The 20831-nt window shown below is 38.1% G+C and overlaps 1 protein-coding gene across 1 annotated transcript in view; it reads right to left on the bottom strand.

Annotated features, from left to right (window-relative positions):
• Window positions 1-13414: 13414 nt before the first annotated feature.
• The window catches only part of EMC2 (ER membrane protein complex subunit 2), a 37788-nt gene continuing 30371 nt past the window's right edge, over window positions 13415-20831 (bottom strand). Inside the window, exon 11 of the mRNA XM_071421372.1 lies at window positions 13415-15719. Coding sequence (XP_071277473.1) covers window positions 15633-15719 — 87 coding nt within the window. The 3' untranslated portion in view covers window positions 13415-15632. The remainder of the gene's footprint in view (window positions 15720-20831) is intronic.

Raw genomic sequence — 20831 nt, forward strand, 5'->3', positions numbered from 1 at the left:
AAATCTGAAAGGAAAGAAGCTATTCACAGAGTGAGATAGAAATATCTACTTCCTTCATTAACCATTTTATCTGATCTAACTTTACCTTGCAGTACCACTTCTTGAAATGTAATGGATCATTCAGGCAAATAACAGCCAAGACATTGATTACTTTATAAAAGGAACATGCTTAATACTTAATATCAAAATCAAACATGTTTGTTTATTCTAATTTGTCACATGGGTCTTGCTTATGTGTGCTGATAAAATTAATTCATAACCAAGTGGCTGCTCTTTCCATCAATTACTCATTTTGAGCATCAGTCATCACTTTTTATGAATTCTCACTAATATTTTTCTTGGTTTGTTGTTTCTCTGAACTCTTTCCTGATCCAAAACTAAAGAAACAGTTGTGTAAGACAAAAAAAAAAATCAGCAAAGACAAATGAGATAAATTTATCACAGTCAATATATGCAGAAAATTCATACCAATAAAGGAAAATACTAAGAAAACCAGCAATGACTACAAAAGAACCAAACTATTAATCTTTCTAATTTTTTTCATATTAAAATACAGTTGTAATATGAGATAATAATCAATACATTGAAAATACTGTCTAAAGAAAGTGGGGCTCTCCACACAACTTCATATTTCTTATCCTTATGCTTCCAGGGCAAGGGCTGAAGGCTTACAAAGCACAAAAATCCCACAACAGAGAGCTAGAAACCTAAATAGCTTTTCAGAGTTAGGCTACAGTCAGAATCAGGACTCTGAAAGAAACTTTACAGGCACAGAAGGCCCTGATTTAAAACCATCTTTGGGTTACTGACATCTTCAGGGAAGCACTTCAGCATCCATTTGATTATAAGCTAATGCTTAAACAGGGCTGACTCAAAAAATTTGAGAAACTTTCTTTCTTGAGAGGGCTTTATCAGCTCTGCTGGTTGCTTAGCAAGTCTGTAAATCAGGTTTTTTAAATATCAAGTCCAAATCATACACACATACCCCACCCATGTGTACATAAAACAAACTCATATAAATTCATGGGCTGCCTTTCTCAATAAGGCCATATAAACACACTCCATTATTTAAAATTTAAGGAAAAAGCCCTCTTTAGGTAATTATATTAATCGTTGATTTGAACTTTGCATAATTCAGAGCCACTAACCCAAAACCTGTCTCAAATTAGAAAAAAAGAATTGAAATGGTAGGAGTTATTGTTAAGGTGGAATTCTTGTGATTGAACTATATATCTGGTAGCATTTCAGATAATTAAACTGAGCTCTAAGTAATATGAAAGGGTACAGTTATGGTCAGTTTTTATCTTCTAGCACTGCAGGGCTGCTGGGACTTGAAAATTATATGCAGGCAGGTTTGGAATGGGTCCAAAGCAGACCACACTGGACTAAGTAACATCTGGTGTATATGGCTTAGGTTTTTCAGAAGTGTGTCTGGACAGCTGTAAAATAGAAATTACATACGTCTCTGACTAAAGGCTGTGTGTAAAGCTGGCAGTTAGCTGTGTGTTACTTGGAAAGGCACTGCTCTCTTCTCAGAGCTGGGTACAACCGTCCTGGAACACGTGCAAAGACATTCCAGTTATGCTGTAAAGAATTTATTTTGCATGAAGTGAATGAGAAATACTTTTAAAACCTTCATCTTTGACTAAAATTTCTCCTACCTCTGTTTCATGTTTAAAAGTTGAAAATGAAACAAAATCAAGACACTTCTAAGAGCCTGGTCCAGCCTCAGGACGTTACCAACATGGACAACATGCAGATGACTTCAGAAAATGCTACTGTGGTATAAAGTGCTCCAGAAAGTCCCTCAGCCAGCCAGTGCCTTGGGTGTTACTGCAGTGACACTGTGTAAGCAGGAAAGAGCATTTGACCTGGCATAAGCCTAAAAAGGTTTCTCCATTTAAAAAAGATAGCAGGAACCAAAAATACGCATCTAAGAAATTAAAGAACTAACATGTTTGATTACAAGACAGGATTTTTTTTTTTTTGGAGAAAAACTAAATGGCACAAAAACACCAAAAACATTTTTCTATCATTTGACATGCACATTTTTGTTGGAAAAAAAAGTATTCGGGCAGAAAAAAATGTAATTGATCTTTAGTGAAACAAGTAAAAGGCAGGAAAGCAATCATATATCTGAAATAATAGGCTGACTTTAAAATAAGTTAAATATTTAGGTCATTTTTACCATTCCCCAAAGAGAGCTGTTTGCTCCTGGGAGTGGCCACAAGACATATGAAGCTGTAAGGGATAGCCTAAACCTCAGCTTTCCAAGATAACTTCCACCTCCCAGTTCAATGTGCTGAAGCCTCAGACCTCATGACCACATGGTTTGTTATGTGTGGTTTTTTGTAGAAGTGGCTGAAATGCCTCTTGATCAAATTTGCCTTCTCTGTGCCCGGGTGGAGATGCTGGCTGCTTTGGAGTGACTGCAAGAGCAATGCTGGTCTTTGATGGATGAGCTCTCACTCCACCAAATCCCACTGTTTCAGCCCCTTTGCTGCTGTGACTGGAGGTGTGGGCACAGCATGGGATTGGGCTCTTAAGGAGGGAGAGGTAGAGCAGTGCAGTTCATACAGAGGGCTCTACTTCTTCAGTTGTAGGGAAAGGAAAATACAAGAATTTCCTCTAAGGATCACCCTAAGAAAATGTTTTTTCTTTATAATTAAGCTCCTAGCTAACCCAAATGCATGCCTGAGACAGTAATAATATATTGTTATATAGAAATAAATAATAAATATGTGAGATGGTGGAGCCCATGGAGAGCTCCTGCTAAGAGCAGACCTCTCCCACTGGTTTGGGTGCCCAGCAAAGTTCCAGTTGTAGCAACTAAATCCAGTCAATACTTCAATAAGATCAGGCCACATATGTTCAATATGCCAAGCCATTATTAGTCCTTGAGCCTTTAAGATCTGAATCCTTTTTCTTCTTCTTTGCATGCAATACAACACATTTTTTCCAAAGGGATGTCTGAGTGCTGTTTCCTGCTGCAGTCACCCTCCAGCATGGTGAAACACGGGGCTGGGCAGGTTGGTCACACTCCATCAGGGTGACTGCAACACCAGCAACTTCACCTGTCACTCCTGGCTGGCTGGAAGCCACTTCACGAAGGTTTGTGAGCTGTTGCTTTCACAAAGAGTCATACTGTAAAACTCCAAGAGACACCTCAGGACAAAGCACCTGCAAAATTCACTTACTCCAGAAATATTTTTTTCATTTAACAGCATCTGAAACCATTAAGTAAGAAAATAATAGTGTTCCTGAAAGTGAAAAAAAATAAGCCAAACCATTTTCCTTCCAAAGTCTGAAACATAATTCCTAGGCTATGAGTATTGCCAACTTTTATCCCTCAATTGAATTTTTGCTCATTTTAAATCTAAATCAAATGCAAACTGCAACTGAGATTTTACAGCATATCACCTCCATATTTAAAATTCTGTCACTAATTCCAAAATGTCAGATTTCTTACAACAGGCAAAACGGACTTTTAAAAGCAATGGTTTATATTAAAAAGGGCTTAAAGGGCTAAGGAACTCTTTACAATAGGAATGCTCATTGCAAAGGTAAAGCAGAGAAGTTGGAGTGCAAGAGTTAGAAATAGCATGATTTTGTCTGCAGAGCAAAATGTTGCCTATGCAAATATGCCACTGCCTAGAAAAACATTTCAAGTGACCAAGGTAAAGGATGAGCAAAATTTTACTATCAGAAATGAGACCCGGTTACTGGTCCTGTGGATGCTGAAATGACAGCTGAGCAGGGCCTCCTTAGAACCACTATGTGTCTGAGGGATGGAAAAATGCAGAGAGGTGAAGGACTGAAAATATGAAAGAAGGGGGACACAAAACTTTCTGTTCAACAGTGTCACTTCCAGGTTTTCTTCTCAAAACTCTGCCTTGCTTGAAGCCATGCTTCCACTTTACAAACTGTTTTGCAGCCATTTCAGTGTGGCAGCTGTTAACACCACAGCCATGCAGCAATGCATACTGACATGCTGAGCTGCAGTGATTTGCTGGCATTTTACTCCTGCTTCACCACCTTGCACTGTATGCTTATGCTAGATACCCTAAAATCAGCTCAGCTCAGAGTCTTCAAGCAGAGATAGCAACATCCACCATGCTTCAGAGCTACCCATCTGCCTGTTTCTGCAGTGCCAGTGCCATAAAATACTTCCCTCCAAGCTTCCTTGGCAAGTGCTGCTAACCTGAGGGGGAAAATTAATCCCTCCTTTGTGCCTCCCAGATATACACCATCTCAAAGAAGTCATTCTTTAAAAAACTAACAGCTTTGTATTTCACTACTTTTTCACTTTTATGTGGAAAATACTATTACTTGCAAAGTAGTCTCAGCTTTTCTTCTGCATCTGAAACTATTCTTTCTGATTTAAAATACAGGGAGCACAGAAAAGGTCCAGCTGCAAACTGAAATTCAGACAAGCTTCTAAGTAACACCATAGCCAGGGGTGGCTTCACACTGACCTGTAATTCAATAAAAGCTTGATCAATTTTCATAAGGCCCAAATACCTAGAAGGTCAAGAAAAAGGCAAACATACTTTTTATAATAAATTTTGGAAGTTTATCTACACCCATATCCCTGGGTGACCTATAAATGGATTCACTCAGGAGCTGTGTGATGCAGCTGTGGACTACTGGAGGGAAAACTGGCAGACCTCTGCAGCAGAGGTCCAAGGCTGTCTGAACCTGCTCTTGAACTTGCCTCACATCCATGCTGGATGGACACAAGCTAGGAGGCAACTTTTTTATTTTTGTGACTGAATGCCAGGAGCAAAACCCTGGGTAGTGTGGGTCTAAGCACACACCAGCATGTACCCACTGCACACAGAAATGTCAGGCAGGCACTTGCCCCAGGCTTCCAGGATCCCTTCTTTGGATGGAAAAACCATGCAGCAGGTAACACGATGAGAACCCAGCAACATCTCTGACTGACTTTTGCAGAAATACCCTCATTATAATCAAAGGTTGCTATTCAATTCCTGCTAAAGCAATATTCCCAATAAAAAAGCACAGGAAAGGAGGATGAAGGTAATACAACATCAGAAATAATGCATTGTAGAAGTTTATGGCTGCACCAATATCTATACAATATTCACAAAGAAGTGATGAAGCTTAGCCCAATTTCAGCCTAAAAAGCATTAGGCCTGTGCTCCACTCCTGTTGAACCCTTCCAGTGGATCCTCTGAGATACCACAAGCAGGCACAGAGACACATCCCTAGCCCAGTTTGGCATTCTGGGCCACCACGTGTTCCATGCCCTCTGACAGGACCTCTGGGGCACGTTCCCCATTGGGTTTGAATGTAGCAGAAGGCCAGCAGTTAAAAGTATCCTGAGTCTCTGCACTTCACAAATGCATGTGGGATTTGTCCCCCAGACAAAAATCTTCTGTACAGCCTGGCTCTGGGGAGGGCTCTCTCACAATGAACAGGCACAGCAAGTTTGGATATACTTCACCTCATCAGGTAGATGGTTTATCAGGACTTAAGCCTGACCATACCTCATAAACATGTCCTTTAAAGAGTCACTCATAAACTGGAAACAACACATCCTGTGAAGGAGAAAGTGCGGCTTACAGTTAACTTATTTATTCCTATCTAACATACTACAGACGTCCTGATTTTTACAGCATTACATGTTTTGAACCTTTTCAGTGAAGTGGAGGTTTCTCATTTCAGCCTAACTGCTGTTAATCTGTTCCAAATGTTAACATTGCAAATAAGGTCTGGTTACCATCTCTGCCCCAAGTCGATAATAGGAACAGAGCTGATCAGCATCTGGTTTAGTTCAGAGTACAACTTGCTGCCTAATGCTGCAGAATTTGGGTTGGAAGATTGTTGCATTTCATGAGCACCACAAAAAAATTAACTAACAACACTCACATACAGTCATGTGTCATTATTTATTGCTCTATAGTCCTGCTAAAGATGGAATATCACATTACCAATTTTGGCAAATTTCAGCACACATAAACAGGCCAAAACTTCTTGACATAAATTTTAGCAGAGCTGCCTAATTGCAATAAAAAAATCAGCCACTTATTTTTCAGACTTGTGATGAAAAAATAGTTTAAAAATAAGAGAAAATTTTTTATCAGTTTCTTCTTTTATCATGTACTTTAAACACTTGACTTGTCATGTGTCCCATTACAAGGTATTTGGCAATGCAGCACCTTCAATATAGAGAAACCTATGATTATAAATGAAAATTATTTACAAAATATAAATTAATGGAATATAATATTTGACCTAAAACTCAGAGCATCAAGTTCACATTCAGATCAAAATTAAAATTCCTCCTTAGTTAAATCAGAGCTGATCAACTCTCAGTGTACAGAATAATTAATTTCAGGATTAGCTGTGATCCCACTAACATTCAGAACCACTTCTCTTTTGTTTCTTCAAGACCTTTTCATACTTTATTCCACATCCCTTTACTCTGTGATCTATCATTTTGCACTTGATCATATAAAAATTCTGCATACAACATATTTCAAATATATTTCTCTTGTTAATCTAAAGGGCAGGTTATCTTTTATACAGTCAATGAAGACTACAGGATCAAAAGCTCTTGACAACTATAGAAAATAAACCATGGATAAATAAAAAGCTTTTAGGTTAGAAAGACATGCTAATTTATATCCCTCAACTACTCACATTAAAGTTCAGTTTGAGCAGAAAAACCACCTAACTAATAACCACCTAAACTATTAAAAGACCATTTTTAAAAATGAATGCATAAAATGCTTAAAACATCTGGAGCCAGTATTAAATGTACATGAATTCTGCCAAATTTACCCTACACTCTCCTGTCACTTGAAGCACTGACTGGAATGACCCACATGACATAAATTTCTTGTTACCTGTGAGAAATTACTTCTTTCCCCAGACAGATTTAGCTTGTTGATCAGCCAACTAGTAATAAAACATTAATGAAGTAAAGCAGGATAAAACTGATAAGCACTGTGTTAATTTCATAGCAACACCTATGAGCAGTGATTTTTTGGGGGAGCAAAAGATTTCATTGATTATATTTTGCATTGAGCAATCTGAAGGAGAAAAACGCTAAATTACTGAATTGAACCATGTTGCAGAGCCCAGCCAGTAACAAAACTCAGGAACTGGCAGGTTGCTTCAAGCTGGTTACAGAATTCTACTGTTACCCACAAGATTTGTGTCATTAAAAAAGATTAACTCCCACTGCACAAGGGAAAAATACCTAATCAAAGATAATTTCCAGTGAAGTTACCTATTTTCTGCATACAGACTTCATCAGAGATATTTTAAACTACCTAGGGTGGGGAAAAAGGAATAACCCCACAGACTGAATGACTGGAGAAAAAAAGACATTACTAATGTAACAAAGAACAGCATTTACACGTGTCTTTTATAGAAGATCAGTATAAGGAAATCTATCTACATAACTGTGCTAAAATCATATAAAAAATGAAAACCCACCATACTTAAGCAGGTAAGAAAAATGAAGTTATGTTTTAAGATGTCTTTGCAATGGTATGCACCTTCCTTGCCAGCACCAGTTATGTCACTTGAGGTCTGAGCCAAGAAATGTGCTAAGTTAAACTTAAAGATTTGAAGATGCATCTGTATGTCTGAAAGATAATTTACTTTTTTCAAGCTCAGTTAACCTTTCAGTAGTTTGGTGATACATGAAGTTCACCATGAAAGCAAGGCAAAGTTTGTCTTTTCAAGCTGCCAAGAGAAGCTGTCTCATACAGAGTTCTCCCTTTTTTCCAACCCTCTCTGGGCCAGAGACTTGACTCCACACATGATGGATAGGTCATTTGCTGGGAATACAAGAAACACAATTTCAAAGTCTCTTGTAATCAGGTAGACAATATAAACCCTCACCTCCTACCACACAAGGAAATGACTCAGTTGTTAGATCACTGGTAATCCAGTGTGGAGTAAACCTTGTGGGTATGGCTTTTTCGGTGGTGAAAAGGTTTCTTTCGGCTTTTTCTTTTTTTCTGTTATGGAACAAAGCAGCAGTCAAACCTCAATTTTTTTGTAAAATGAAATTCTTGCATGCTAGCCATTCCTCAGTAGTATAATTTCCCACCTATTTAGTCTTCTTTATTCAGGGGGTTTGTGCTCATCTTCCTCCTACTCCCATGGTGGCACTGAAACGCTGGTCCCACAGATTTCTTCTGATCACTTTTGATTTCCTTCTGACACTTTTGATTTCTCTGGCTCATGTACCTGAAATGACCAGAGGCAAGTGAAAAGAGCCAATATATGGCAGTCTTCTGGTGTTTCTTGTTCACTGCCAAAGAACACACTCTCAAGTCTCACCCACCAGTGAAAAGGAAACAGGGCAAAACAACAGACAAACCACCCAGACGTCATCCCTCCATCCTCATATGTGTCACAGTTGGCCACAGCACATGGACAGGAACCTGACCCAAAGAACCACCACAAAAGATGTAACTGGTGGGAGGCAACAGGAGAGAGACTGTGGGAATAGACATGGAGACACGAAGACAAAGGACTAGGGCTTCTCCAGAACCCAGCAGTGCACAGAACTTTGTTATACCTTCCATACTTCAAGCAGACCTCTAACCTCACTAACTCCTACGATTTCCTGTACCTGTAGCCTTTTTTGCATTATTTTTGTTTAAAATGTTGATCTTACTGCTTTAGTCAGCAATCACCTTCATTGCTTTCTTTCTCCACTTCAGGTGCAGATGGCTGTCTATGAAAAGTTACTCTTCACATGTTTACAAACACAGAGCCTGGGTGATTCAGACAATATCTGTTCTGCTTCCACTTAGGAGTCTGGCAAATGAAGGACACAAAATAAAATATTTTTTTAAAAATGGTGCCTAAATTTAAGAATAAAATCCATGTCTAAGCACTTAAGCACTTAAGCACTTAAATATGTGGTCTGATTTAAAAAAGAAATTGGAATCAAGAAAGCACCAGCAAGGCCAGCTGGGAGGTGATGACTTGGAGAATTCCATCCCTAATTTTGTTGTCTAAATAAGAATCCAGGAATAGGGCCCAGGATCTCATTTTGAACAAAATATTTGTATGTATGCTGCCTAGAGCTGGAAGGAATAAATTGGATCACTGATCTCCTCTGAACTGGGAAATCACTAGAATTTTTTTCAAAAGCACTGCTCATGTTATTGGGCATTCAGAAGATTGAATACGATGGTTGGGCATTGAAAAGACACAGGAAAGTCTGTTCTCATCCTCAACACATATGCTGGAGCAGGGCACCAGGCCCTACTGCCTTGGCATAGAAGGCCCAGGTGTTACCAACCCAGATCCAGTGTAAGACACTGCTCCTTGCACTGACTCCAGCCACCCACCAGCCCCCTTTGGGGCTCATAGCCCCAAAATTCACTGTTATGTAGTCAGCTGAAGCACCAAACTTCCTTTTTCTTCAGCAAAGTTCACACAAAAAAAAAAGGTCTAAAGAAAAATCAGATGTCTCTTGTTAGGCTTCTCCATCCAATTCCAATGATGGTATCATGTATTGATTTGCTCTCAAATAACCACATCTACATCTCCACTGAGAAGATGGTTTGTATGTAGAAAAGCCTTGATTTTCTTTTAAACTACTCTGATAGTTGTAGCTGTTTCTTTCCTATGGCTATCAGGCTCAGAATTACCTGTATATGGGAGCTTCCCAAGAGGAGCAAATTATCTGAAGTAGCAAAGGCTCCTTGATAAGTCTGGGTGGTGCCTACACTTAACTAAATCAAATTTTACTTAAAAGCTTATTAGAGCTTTTGGCTCTATATAGACATCACATTTCTGGGAAGTTTTGATCAAAAAGCTTGGCATGACTACAATTACAATATTGTTACAAGGCACTAAATGGTATTGATATGCTTAAAACAGAAATTCTGTGTTCATTTTATACACAATTTATCTCAATTGCATAAATACCAAGGGTATTTATAGATTTATCAGAGTTTTCATCCTCTCCTTGAATCTTTCAAACATTCAAGCTTAGAATAAAGCCTAATAATGGCCAAGCAGCCCATAGAATAATCATTTAATTAAAAAAAGGAGTAACAACACTGATTTCAGAATTGAACAGACAACAGATATTGACTTTTAATAGATTTATAATAAATTTTTATGGTTTTCATTCTTGATTCTAACTTAAACAGAATAAACTGCAACAGCTGTCCAGGGAAAAGATACAGTTCTACTGGGCAGTTTTTATACTGCTGCCCACCTCGTGATCTATCCACATTTACATGGTTTTCCATGTTTAAATTGAAACAAACATTCTCAGATGGGCAGTGACAGCTATGAGTGTCATATCTGTATTTAATGGAATAAAAAAGACAAACCAACTTGTCAGACACACCATGGTGTCAAGCTCAATTACCTAAATAAACAGAGGCAATGGTTAATTTTACTTGCTGCTCACTATTTTTGAAACTGCTTCACTGTTGATTTTTGCAGTCTCTTCCTGGTAGGATTACATCTGCCTGGTTTAAAGTTTCACTTCCAAACATCATGTCCAAAATCTAAAAGCTTGCTACAGAAAAAAAAGTATAAATTTGGGAAAAGAGCCTTCCTTCTCTGGGGAAAATTAGCCTGGATCCTAAGAGGAATGTTATTTAAGCAAGCCCCATCTATGAGACAAGAAGTGCAAACAGGTTGTGGCCTGCCATGATGGAAGCCCACCAGAAACTTTCCATGTGAGCAGTCACTGTAAATGTGTCTTTCTTCACAGCCTTGAGGTAGATGCCTACGTGCCACCCAAACGTCATGAGGAATCATAACATCAAGTTCACATTGAAAGCAGTTAAAATACACAAGGATGATGAGAGAAACATTTTTGCACCACAATTTTTTTTATTTATTTTAAACACAACCTAGCACCTATCGTTATTTTGGCAATGCAAAAGTGCAGCAGATGTTGTCACCTTCTACAGGGTAGAGAGCTAGTGGACCTCTGCTCACTCACTCAAGCTGAAAAGGCAGCTCGTTCTCCCTCCAGCCATCCCTTTGACTTGGATAAAGAAAGAGCCTCCCAGCTAGAACTATTTTTCTGAAGTGAAAAATATGCTGTTTCACACACACACACACAAAAAGGCCCAGTGACTGAGACCCAAACTGCAATTGCCATGTCACCGTAACAGATCTCCCCACTTCCAGGTCATTCAGCACAGATCACATCCAACCTCAGGCACTCTTTGTCAAGCACCCACAAAGGGTTTGAGCAGACTCAGTGCAAAGCAAAAGCTTACACACTGGCCTTTAGGGGCACACCGGTCACTCAGTGCACTGAAGCCAATAGTGTGCAAAACCTCCACAGAGCCAGGATCACTCCAGCAACTGATCCATCTGTACCCTCACCTCTACGCCAGTCCCAAATCAAAAACAGATCTTCTGCAAGATTCTCCAGCTGTGGAGATGCCAAGGGGAGAAAAGTAAAGCAGAGGACAGAACAGTCCTTTGTAGAAGCAAGATGCTGTGGGGAGACTCGGGGACTCATGGCAAATACAGCCCTAGTGGCAGCTGGGCAGAGCTCAGGTGCTGCGCCGGGTCTGTGAGCACAGGGCCCTGGCTGTGCCAGGCCAGGCTCATTTAGTCCTTTGCACCATGACTGCTCAGCTCTGGGATGCTGAGTGCAGATGAATGGCATGTTCTCAGCAACATGCCAGTGGAAACTACTATGGCATTGGGCTGAACAGGCCTGTGTGCTTCTCCAGCCTTTCTTCCTTCCTGAGAAGCATTGAAAGGATTGCACTGCTTAGTACAGGGGACTTCCTCATCACAAAGCAGAATAAATTCACCTATGAAATGCACTGATAAAGGTTTCTCATTTCACATCCAGCAGCTGAAAAACAACTTTACCAGGTGATGTTGGTGGGGTTGATTTCTTTTTGTCTTTGGGGTTTTTTTCTGGGTTTTTTGTGTGGTGGGTTTGTTCTGTTTGTTTGGTTTGGCTTTTTGGTTTTTCTTTTTTGGCTGGTTGGGTTTTTGTTGTTTTGGTGGGGGGTTGGTGTTTTTTTCTTTTTTCTCTTTTTTTGGGGGCAGGGGTTGGGTTTTGTTGATGGGGGTTTATTTTCAGTTTATTTTTAAGAGGCAGACCCATTTATTCCTGGTAACTACTCTCTGGGTAGACTCAAGTAGTCTGTTGTACTACTGCAGACAGTAGTACTGCAGACTACTTGCTGTAGTTAAGCCATAGTCCTGACATTCTATTCATACACTGAACAAGTACTAAGCAGTATTTTGAGAAATACTAAGCCACATTAATTTTACAGACAAAACCACAGTCAAAAACTGTACTAATGCTCCTCTACTCTGACACCAACCTGAAGGAGGGTAGGTGTACTCCTTTCCTGCACAGAGGTATGTGCACATCACATAGCACTGTTTCACTGGAATCTCTATGGTTTAGATTATAATAGAGTTTTGAGTTTAGAGCTGAATATATGGAAGCTCTTAAATTACAAGAATTATTATTGCAAACCTGACTGCAGCTACAGTTGGTGTTCTTGGAAGATGAGAGTGCAAGTAACAAGAAGCTAACAAATTCATGCCAGTAAGTCAAGTTTAATTTGCTTTCTTTTTCCCCTCCCTTCTAAAGCTGGCTGAAATACAAGTTCCACTGTAAATGCAGTGACTAGCAAACATAGATGCCATTACAAATACAGCACTGCCAAGAGGAAGTGCTCCGTTGACTAATAACAGTTTCCAATAGCAACTGCAAGACATTCTGGGCACTGAACTGAAGAGATTTAGGGATATATTCTAAACAAGATGTGCTTTTTGCAACTACATAATACGAATTGTATAACATTTGGACAAAAGGTTTTGAAGACGTTATCAATAACTTGTTATCACAAAGGCAGAACTGGAGGTTTTGGTGGCTCTTAAATCACTTTTACCTCATCAGGTAACACTGAGCTCTCCCTCTGAAGCCTTTTACCAAAGTATGGTTGAGAAAATAAAGACACAGCCATTGTTACTCAGCCTGGCATTGCAAAGGTCCCAAGCTTTTGCTGTCAACTGAAACAATATGAAAACATGGCCTTTTATTTTGGAAAGAGGCTGAATGCTTGATAATATTTTTGTGTAGCATTTGTCACTGTCAGAGCACAATACAGAACTTAATGAAGTTCATTTGTTAATTAAGTAACCCATTCTCTGAAAACCTATTCTTTAATGCAACACAGCATCCGTAACATTACAAAATCATTTACTAGAACTGGAAAATTACTTTTTCAAAGATCATATTATATGACAGCTTCTCCTCTCAGCAAGCCCCTTCTTGCTGAGAGTGCAGGGCATTGCAAGCAGTTACTGCCCCTGCAGAGGATTTTTAAACTTTATTTTTAAATTTCACTATGAAAAATACTCTCAATTTCCATTGCTGCAATTCAGTAGTTTTGTCGGAGACGGCCCATGCATTTTCATTGGAGTCATTTATTTAACCTTTGAAGTAAACACAAATTTGCCTGAAATATTTACAAGGTTGACTTGTAAGCTCTACTATGTGGAAATCTTGCCAAAATACAAGCACAAATCAGAGTGCTAAATAGTAATTTCAAAGAGATGCTAAACAGTAATGAAAATGAGAAGGTACTAAGCAGCCAAATGACATGAAAATTGTCATCAAATAACTGAAAACAAGAAACAGAACAAATTTCCTTACAGAGAAACTGATATACTAAATACCCAAGTCTGACATTGTTATATTAAAAGCTGCCTCTGAACAAAGCTTTCTATATAGCATATTTCAGCAGGAGGTGCCTGCTGCACAAAAAACTGCACTGCTGGTTTTTAATAGCTTGGAGGTAAAATGTTATACACTAAGTAATTTTTAATCTTCAGTACAACTTCCCACCATTTTAAATTTTAAAATGCAACCAAGTTATACAAGGTGTAGGCACAACAGAAAAAAAATATTAATGAGGGCTTAAAACTCTAGATGGCACACTCATACAACCAAAGACTACAACAGAAATACACAGGACCAAGTATGATATGTTTTCACTATGATGTTTTCCACCCAAAGCATATATAATCTAACCACATATACTCTTCCAAGACCAGTTTGTGAATTATTATTATAAAAGGATGTGCACTATTTCCCCCAGTTGGAATTGGATGATTTAATATAACACTATGTAGTATCTGCAGTTTTGTATTTCAACAGCAGTGAATTAAGCTATTTTATGATTCCACATACAATTAATTCTCATGGCATGGCACCCATTCTGTCACACTCCAACCTACTTCATGGATAAGAGTCAGATCCTACATGCTTCTTGAAGGCCCGGTCTCATGCAAAAAACATCTCAGTTATACACATTTACAAGTTTTGAAGGAATTTTTTGTTGCTGGTTTGTTTTTAAGAAGGAACTCAGCTGTGTTTTATTACATCAAGCCCAGGATCACAGGGTTTAATACACAGACTTTAACTTATCCATCTATATAGATTAGGCAGTATAAAATCTGAAAGTCTAATCATCTTGGATGGTTGTAGCAGCCATGAAAACAACATTGCAACACTGGTACTAGAATTTGCCAAGGGTACGCTGATGCTGTTATGCAATCCTACTGAAGCTGCAGTAAATGAAATGATGGCTGTGCAACTGAATTGCCACAGTGCACATGTGAAAAACATCCAGAACGATCAGAGGTGCAAAATGCTTGAATGAGGGTGTTTGACTCATTGTCTGAGTAAATAAAGAAGTGTCTGAAGACAAACAGAACAGAGTTTTACAGTGTGCTAGATGCTTCATGCTGATGGTGTAACAAACACTATCTCTCAGTAAGTGCAAGGCAGCTGAACAAGCTCTCATGTCACCCCTTCAGCGCAGTACCCCCTGCTCCATGTGGAGAAGCCACAGCAGGGGTGCCCATACCAGGGACACAGAACATAGAGACCAGCACAGAGCCCCACATGAAATTCACCATGTGGAACACATGTACAAGAAAGGACACAGAGAAGGAAGAAAAAAAAAAGGGAATATGCATACACCAATCAGAGAATTACGTGGACATGGAAGCATTTGCCCAAAAAGGCACAGAGAAGAATGTCTTTGCCCTTAAGCCAGTACAACAGCACTTCTGAAGCAAAGTCCACGAGTCAGTTTTCTCCATTTCTACAGTACTAGATATGAACTCATTAAGAAAACTCTTAACAAACTTTCTTCTCTAATAATGTGTACTCATAATCACTCCTTGTATTTTTCAGAAAGTCTACCCTGGTAGCATGTTTTTACTCTTAAATGTGCAAATAAGAAAAATATTTAGCATATGTTATTAATCTACATATATAAATTTAAGTCACTGTATTTTCTTAATCATTTAACAATTTATTTCTACAAATTATGGCTTAGAAGCAGGTACTGTACATACAAAAATCTGAGGATACTGATGTGCAGCACGTCATTTCTTCGTGTTGTTTATGTGGATAAGTTATTAATTTCAGTGGGTATTCATCACATTTCTTATAGCAGCAATAAATAGGCATTTTACTTTTCATAAAATGTTATTTTATATAGCACGTAATCAATACAAAATTAACTTTTAACAGCACTAGAGTAACATAACCCACAGGTCATTACAGGTTGAGTGTGGTATTGGAAAATTTCATATTAGATCTCTGTGCCAAGCTAAGACTGAGTGATTTGCAGGGTCTCCAACATGTCTTCCACTGCCTTCAAAGAGTATTTAGTTTCTTTCTTACTGCGACCTGCAAACTAAACAGAAAAGAAAGGATTGTTATTTGTCATATATCTGAAATTCTATGTCTAAATCCTGTGAAAATAACAGTTCTACACACCAAATACCAATAATTAACTCTATTTACTAAATGTTAAAAGCACAAAACTAAACCTCAGAATTTTTACCAGAATACAAGCTATATTACCTTCTTCCATGAAGTAAAGAAAAAATACTTTCTGTTAAAGTAAGACAGAAAAAAAATCTACTTATCAAAATTGACTATAAAATAATCCAGACAACATATAATTATATTTTATGGTTCAGAGTAACCATGCTGGATGACATTGTACTTGACTGTAGCCTACAATCAAAACACCAATTTCAGAGAACATTTGAAATTAAGTCTGTCTTGATAAGGAAGAAAGACACAGCTTAACAAATACTACTAGTGGCTTTAAGAAGAATAGGGTAGAAGGACAGGGAATGCTGACCACCCCATGTTGAATTCAAAAGGGTTTTTCTAATGATACTGACAATTGCCATCACTCATTAGCCATATCTAATAAAGGAGATTCATTAACCAGGTTGGTCATTAGTCAAATGAAACTCCTAACCATTTTTAATACACCTGCATTAAAAAGTTTTGCATTTCAGGTTGGGAGGGGTAGTAAAGAAATTACAGAAACAGTAACTAAAACTTGCTTTTAGTAAAACAACCGATCCTCTACTTAAATGTTAACATCTAAACACTCAATAAATTTTCAATTTGAAGTTTTTTATTTCAAATACCACTGGTGTCTTGCATAGCTAGTCCTTGATTTATAATGTGTCCCTTCTCTCTTATAATTAACTTAATTTAGCAAACTCTTCATGACCTGTTAAGAAAGATTAAGTCATCAAACTCAGGTAATATCACACCAGTAACAAGCTGCAGGACCTGTTAACCTGCTTTTGACCCCTAGGCTACAATCTAGCATTGCAATTCCCAATCAGCATTGAGGTTTTTTAAAAAACAGTTTTGGCACAGTAAATAATAAGCTATCTCAAATCAAAGTTAGGGGAAATTTTGTTACTGTAACAACACTTTACAGCTTAGAGATGTACTGAAAACACTGCATTTTCATGGTTTATATTTCCAGGTCATTAACTGGTGTACCAGGTTTTGATTCTAGTAGTACATACAAACCCATTCTTCAGGGTGGGCAGTTTCCAAAGTGACATGCAATAGTCAACTTCAGAGGAAAATCCAAGATTTCTTAAGACACTCCAAGGTGAAAGCAGCAACTTATGCTTTTATCTGATTGAATAAAATATCCTCTCTTTGTCCACATTAAACGGACACTTGGAAATTCCAAATCCTTTCACAACAATAAGTAAGTTTAAAAAAAAAGTCAAAAGTTTAAAGTGAAAAATTGTTTCAAACTCAAAGCATTCAGAAATTTCAATAAAAAGCACAGAAGCCTAAATATACTGCGGCCAAAAAGCACTTGGCAAGACATGCAGAAAGCATGCAGAGAAAAGCTTCAAAGTAAAGAAATATTTTACTTATTCTTGACATGGACACTGGAAGCAAAATTGACATATGACATTGGTTTAAAAAAATGCTACTTGGTAATTTCAAGAGCAGTTGCCTTCATCATACTGACATGTAGTTTAAACTGAACAAATAAAACCAAACTCTACGGCATAACAACCAGAAGCACACTTGGAAATGTAATCACTTCGAATTTGCCCTGACGAACAATTATTTTGTCTATTCAGCCATTACACAGCAATTTGACTGATTGAGCTGGAATCCATTTCTTAAATCATGACTTAATTTTCTGTTTCCCAAATGGTTAGTAACAAAATCACCTCTCTCCAGCCATAAATAACATGTACATTGCTAACACAGAAAAGTTTAGCAATGTACCCAAGAAGCATGTATCTGGAAAATTACTGCGAGTAGGATCACATTAAAGATTTTTGTGAGCATTAATCAAACTTGCCTGCCTCTGCTGAAATGCTTCTACCAGAGGACATGCTAAACCAATTACCTAATTGAAGAGCACCAGGTAGCCTTATTTTGTTTTGGTGTTAAAGTAACTGTGACTCATGTCCTCAGAACAGACAGAAGTTCTTCTCAGGGTCTGCACATATGGAATGACCCTGTTTCCCAGTTGTAAGGCAAAAGTAAGCTTATAATAATAAAAATAAAACAAATTCTTTGAATAAGGAGTACTTCACTAGCTTCTGAAATAAAAGATTAAAATTAAATTTTATTTGGGTCTTTTTTCCACCCAGTCAATTAAATTTAAGAAGCCTGGAGCATAATGACTTTTTTTTTTTCAGAGGATGTGTTAGCAGCCAGGAATTCCAACTCCATACAGCAGCCCTAGTTACAAAACCTTTCTGTCTTCCTGAAGAAGTTTACATTTCTCCTAGATTAGACACAGATGAGAAGTACTAATCAGCATGAATGGTTACATATTTAACATCAAATTTAGTATATTAACTAGCTGGAGTGTCAAATATCTGTGCATTTCAGACAATTTTTTAACTACTCTTTATCACTGTGTTTTCCTGTAAAGACGGTGCTGCACAGTCTAACCAACACTGGGGAAGTAAGGTTTTCTTTCTATACTTAAACACTGCTTTCTTTAAATGGCAACAAACTAAGAGGTTCCTCTGATTTCTTAGAGGAATGCACAGGAAAAGCAAAAATCAAGTCCTAAAGCATACTGCTTGAATGACAGAATAAATTGAAATAAGAGGACCAGTAAAAATATTTCAAGTAAATTGCATACAAAATAAATTTTAAAATAATTAAATAATTAAAAAGCAACTATAGCCAGTCATTTGAAAAAACTAAAGGCAGTTCTCCAAAATTACTGAGCAAACTTCTGGTAACTCAAGTTCAAATCCAAACTGGAAAGGGGGAAAGATCTCATTGCAAGACAATTGCTCAAAACTAATTTTTGCATTAATAATTGGAATTTAAAGTCACAAATTCAAATAATTTGAATACATATCCAAATCAGGATTCTAAATTCCTCTTGCTCTCTAGAACATGGCCACCAGAAAAATGTCATTTAGCAGTATGAGAATGTCCCACCAATAAAACAAGTCAATGTTAAGGCTTTTACTGCACTTCACAGGTGGATAGTGCATGGAAAGTGGGGGGATTTATAGAGATCATATAAATATCCAGCTTAAAACCTGTCTAAGGCAGGAACACTGTAAGAGTTTCCCTTGGCACTAAGTGACCAAGGTTTCATCCTCAGGTCCAAATGGTGACAATTTCCAACTGCTCAGCTCACCAAGGGAGCAACAAATCAGCACTGACTCATAGGGTGACTGCCACCTACTGCATCACCTAACACTCCTGGCTGTAGCTGCTCGATGCCCTGAGTCTCTGGCACAGAGACTGGAGCAGCCAAAGGCTTCTGCAGCACTGTAACAACCCAGGGGGGTTGGCCTGGGGATGTCCTGCCCAGTTGTGCTCACTGGAGCTTCTTGTGGTGCTTCTGGGAAGGGGAATGGGGGTATTCACCCCATTTATTTGCCAAATCCTGGCTTGAGCTTCAGCATTTTCATTTTCTCGAGAGCTGAATTTCCCCTAAGATTCTCATCGCACACAGTGTTCTTCACTTTATATCCCAAACAGCTAACAAGAGCAGAAAAGGAGGCATATATAGTCCTAAACCCCCTGCACTTAAAAATGCCCCCAGCACCACACCTCTCCCAAAAAATTCACGTTTTATTAGAGACATTATGATGTTAACAGAAAGCCATGAGGACAGAAAAGAAGGAAAAAAACCCAAAAACCAAACAGGTGTGCTTATCTGGACGGGAATCAGTTAAGTAGAAACTGTCACAATTCAACATCCATTATATTTAGAACCAGGAGATGCCTATTTCCAGGTCTTCTAGGCCATTCCATGGCCCTCACTAGTTTCAAATTTCCTCCCTGATGCACCCTGAAAGGGACTGTTTCCCAGAAGTGCTAACAAGTCTCTACCAGTACTTTGAACTCCAGTCACAATATTTACTTAAAACATATGCAAACCCACTCTAATCTAGTTGATTTTACTAAGATGTAAAACATGGAATACTGCTTTTCACTAAAAATTCACACATCTTTTAAAACCTGTTTTGTTCTGTCAATTATGAATCTATGGTGTATTCCATTCTTGAACGGTTTTTTGTAAGTGGTTGGTTGTTTTGGTTGGATTTGTGTTAGGGTTTGGTGGGTTTTTTTGTTTCTTTGGATTGCTTTGTTGTTGTTGTTGTTTTTGTGGGGTATTTTGTTGTTGTTTTTGGGGGGTTTTGGAGTTTTTTTTGGTTTTAGTCCTGCAATACTTGAATTTTCCATCTGCACTGTGCTTACAGGAATGTCAGGCATACTTCAAGTCAAAAGAAGCCTTGGTTATTTATGAAACATCAGACAAGGTAGTTAATTCATACACACCTTACCATCATGAGCAGGTAAATGGTTTATTACTGAAAAGCAGAGCAATTTAAAGAGCAGAAGAGAAATAAACTTTAGGCACATATTAAAACATGCTTCTGTACGTCCCCAGGGATACAATGCTCTTCACTGTGCAGTCAGAAGCTACAGGGCCAAGCAGGAGAAATGGAAAATATCTCTAACTTGGAATATATCAAAATCAGCCACAAGATGCTGCACGCTTGGCAAGGAACTGAAATACAGTTAAATATTAAGAAAACTGCACTGTCTGTAAAAGGAAAATCTAATTTAATTCCCTAATAGGTGCTGCTTGTAAAAAGGCCATTTGGTCGTATTAACTGTGAAACAGTAGCAAGAAGAAAAAAATTAAATATTGTGTTCCAATACTGAAATATTGCAGGGATTAAGAAGAGCTACTACATGTATACAGTCTTTGCATTTAATATCAATACATTTGCTCAACAAAAAAGTTCTGGGAAGAATTGGACTGTATGATGTTGACGTCCAGGATTACTTATATATAAACTTTGATTGGCAGATTGTTAAGAATAGCTGTAAGGGAGTCAAATACACATAATATATTTGGGATACACAGACAGCAGAGTCTATGAGCTAAAACATGTTTTCACTCATACTTATAGAAAGAAATAGAGGCTTATAATACAACAGGAAATATAAAAATTTACACATAACTTTT

The sequence above is a fragment of the Agelaius tricolor genome, unplaced genomic scaffold (assembly GCF_023055355.1).
Source record: "Agelaius tricolor isolate 1412-34295 unplaced genomic scaffold, bAgeTri1.0.p SCAF_2, whole genome shotgun sequence".
NCBI classification, from domain to species: Eukaryota; Metazoa; Chordata; class Aves; order Passeriformes; family Icteridae; genus Agelaius; species Agelaius tricolor.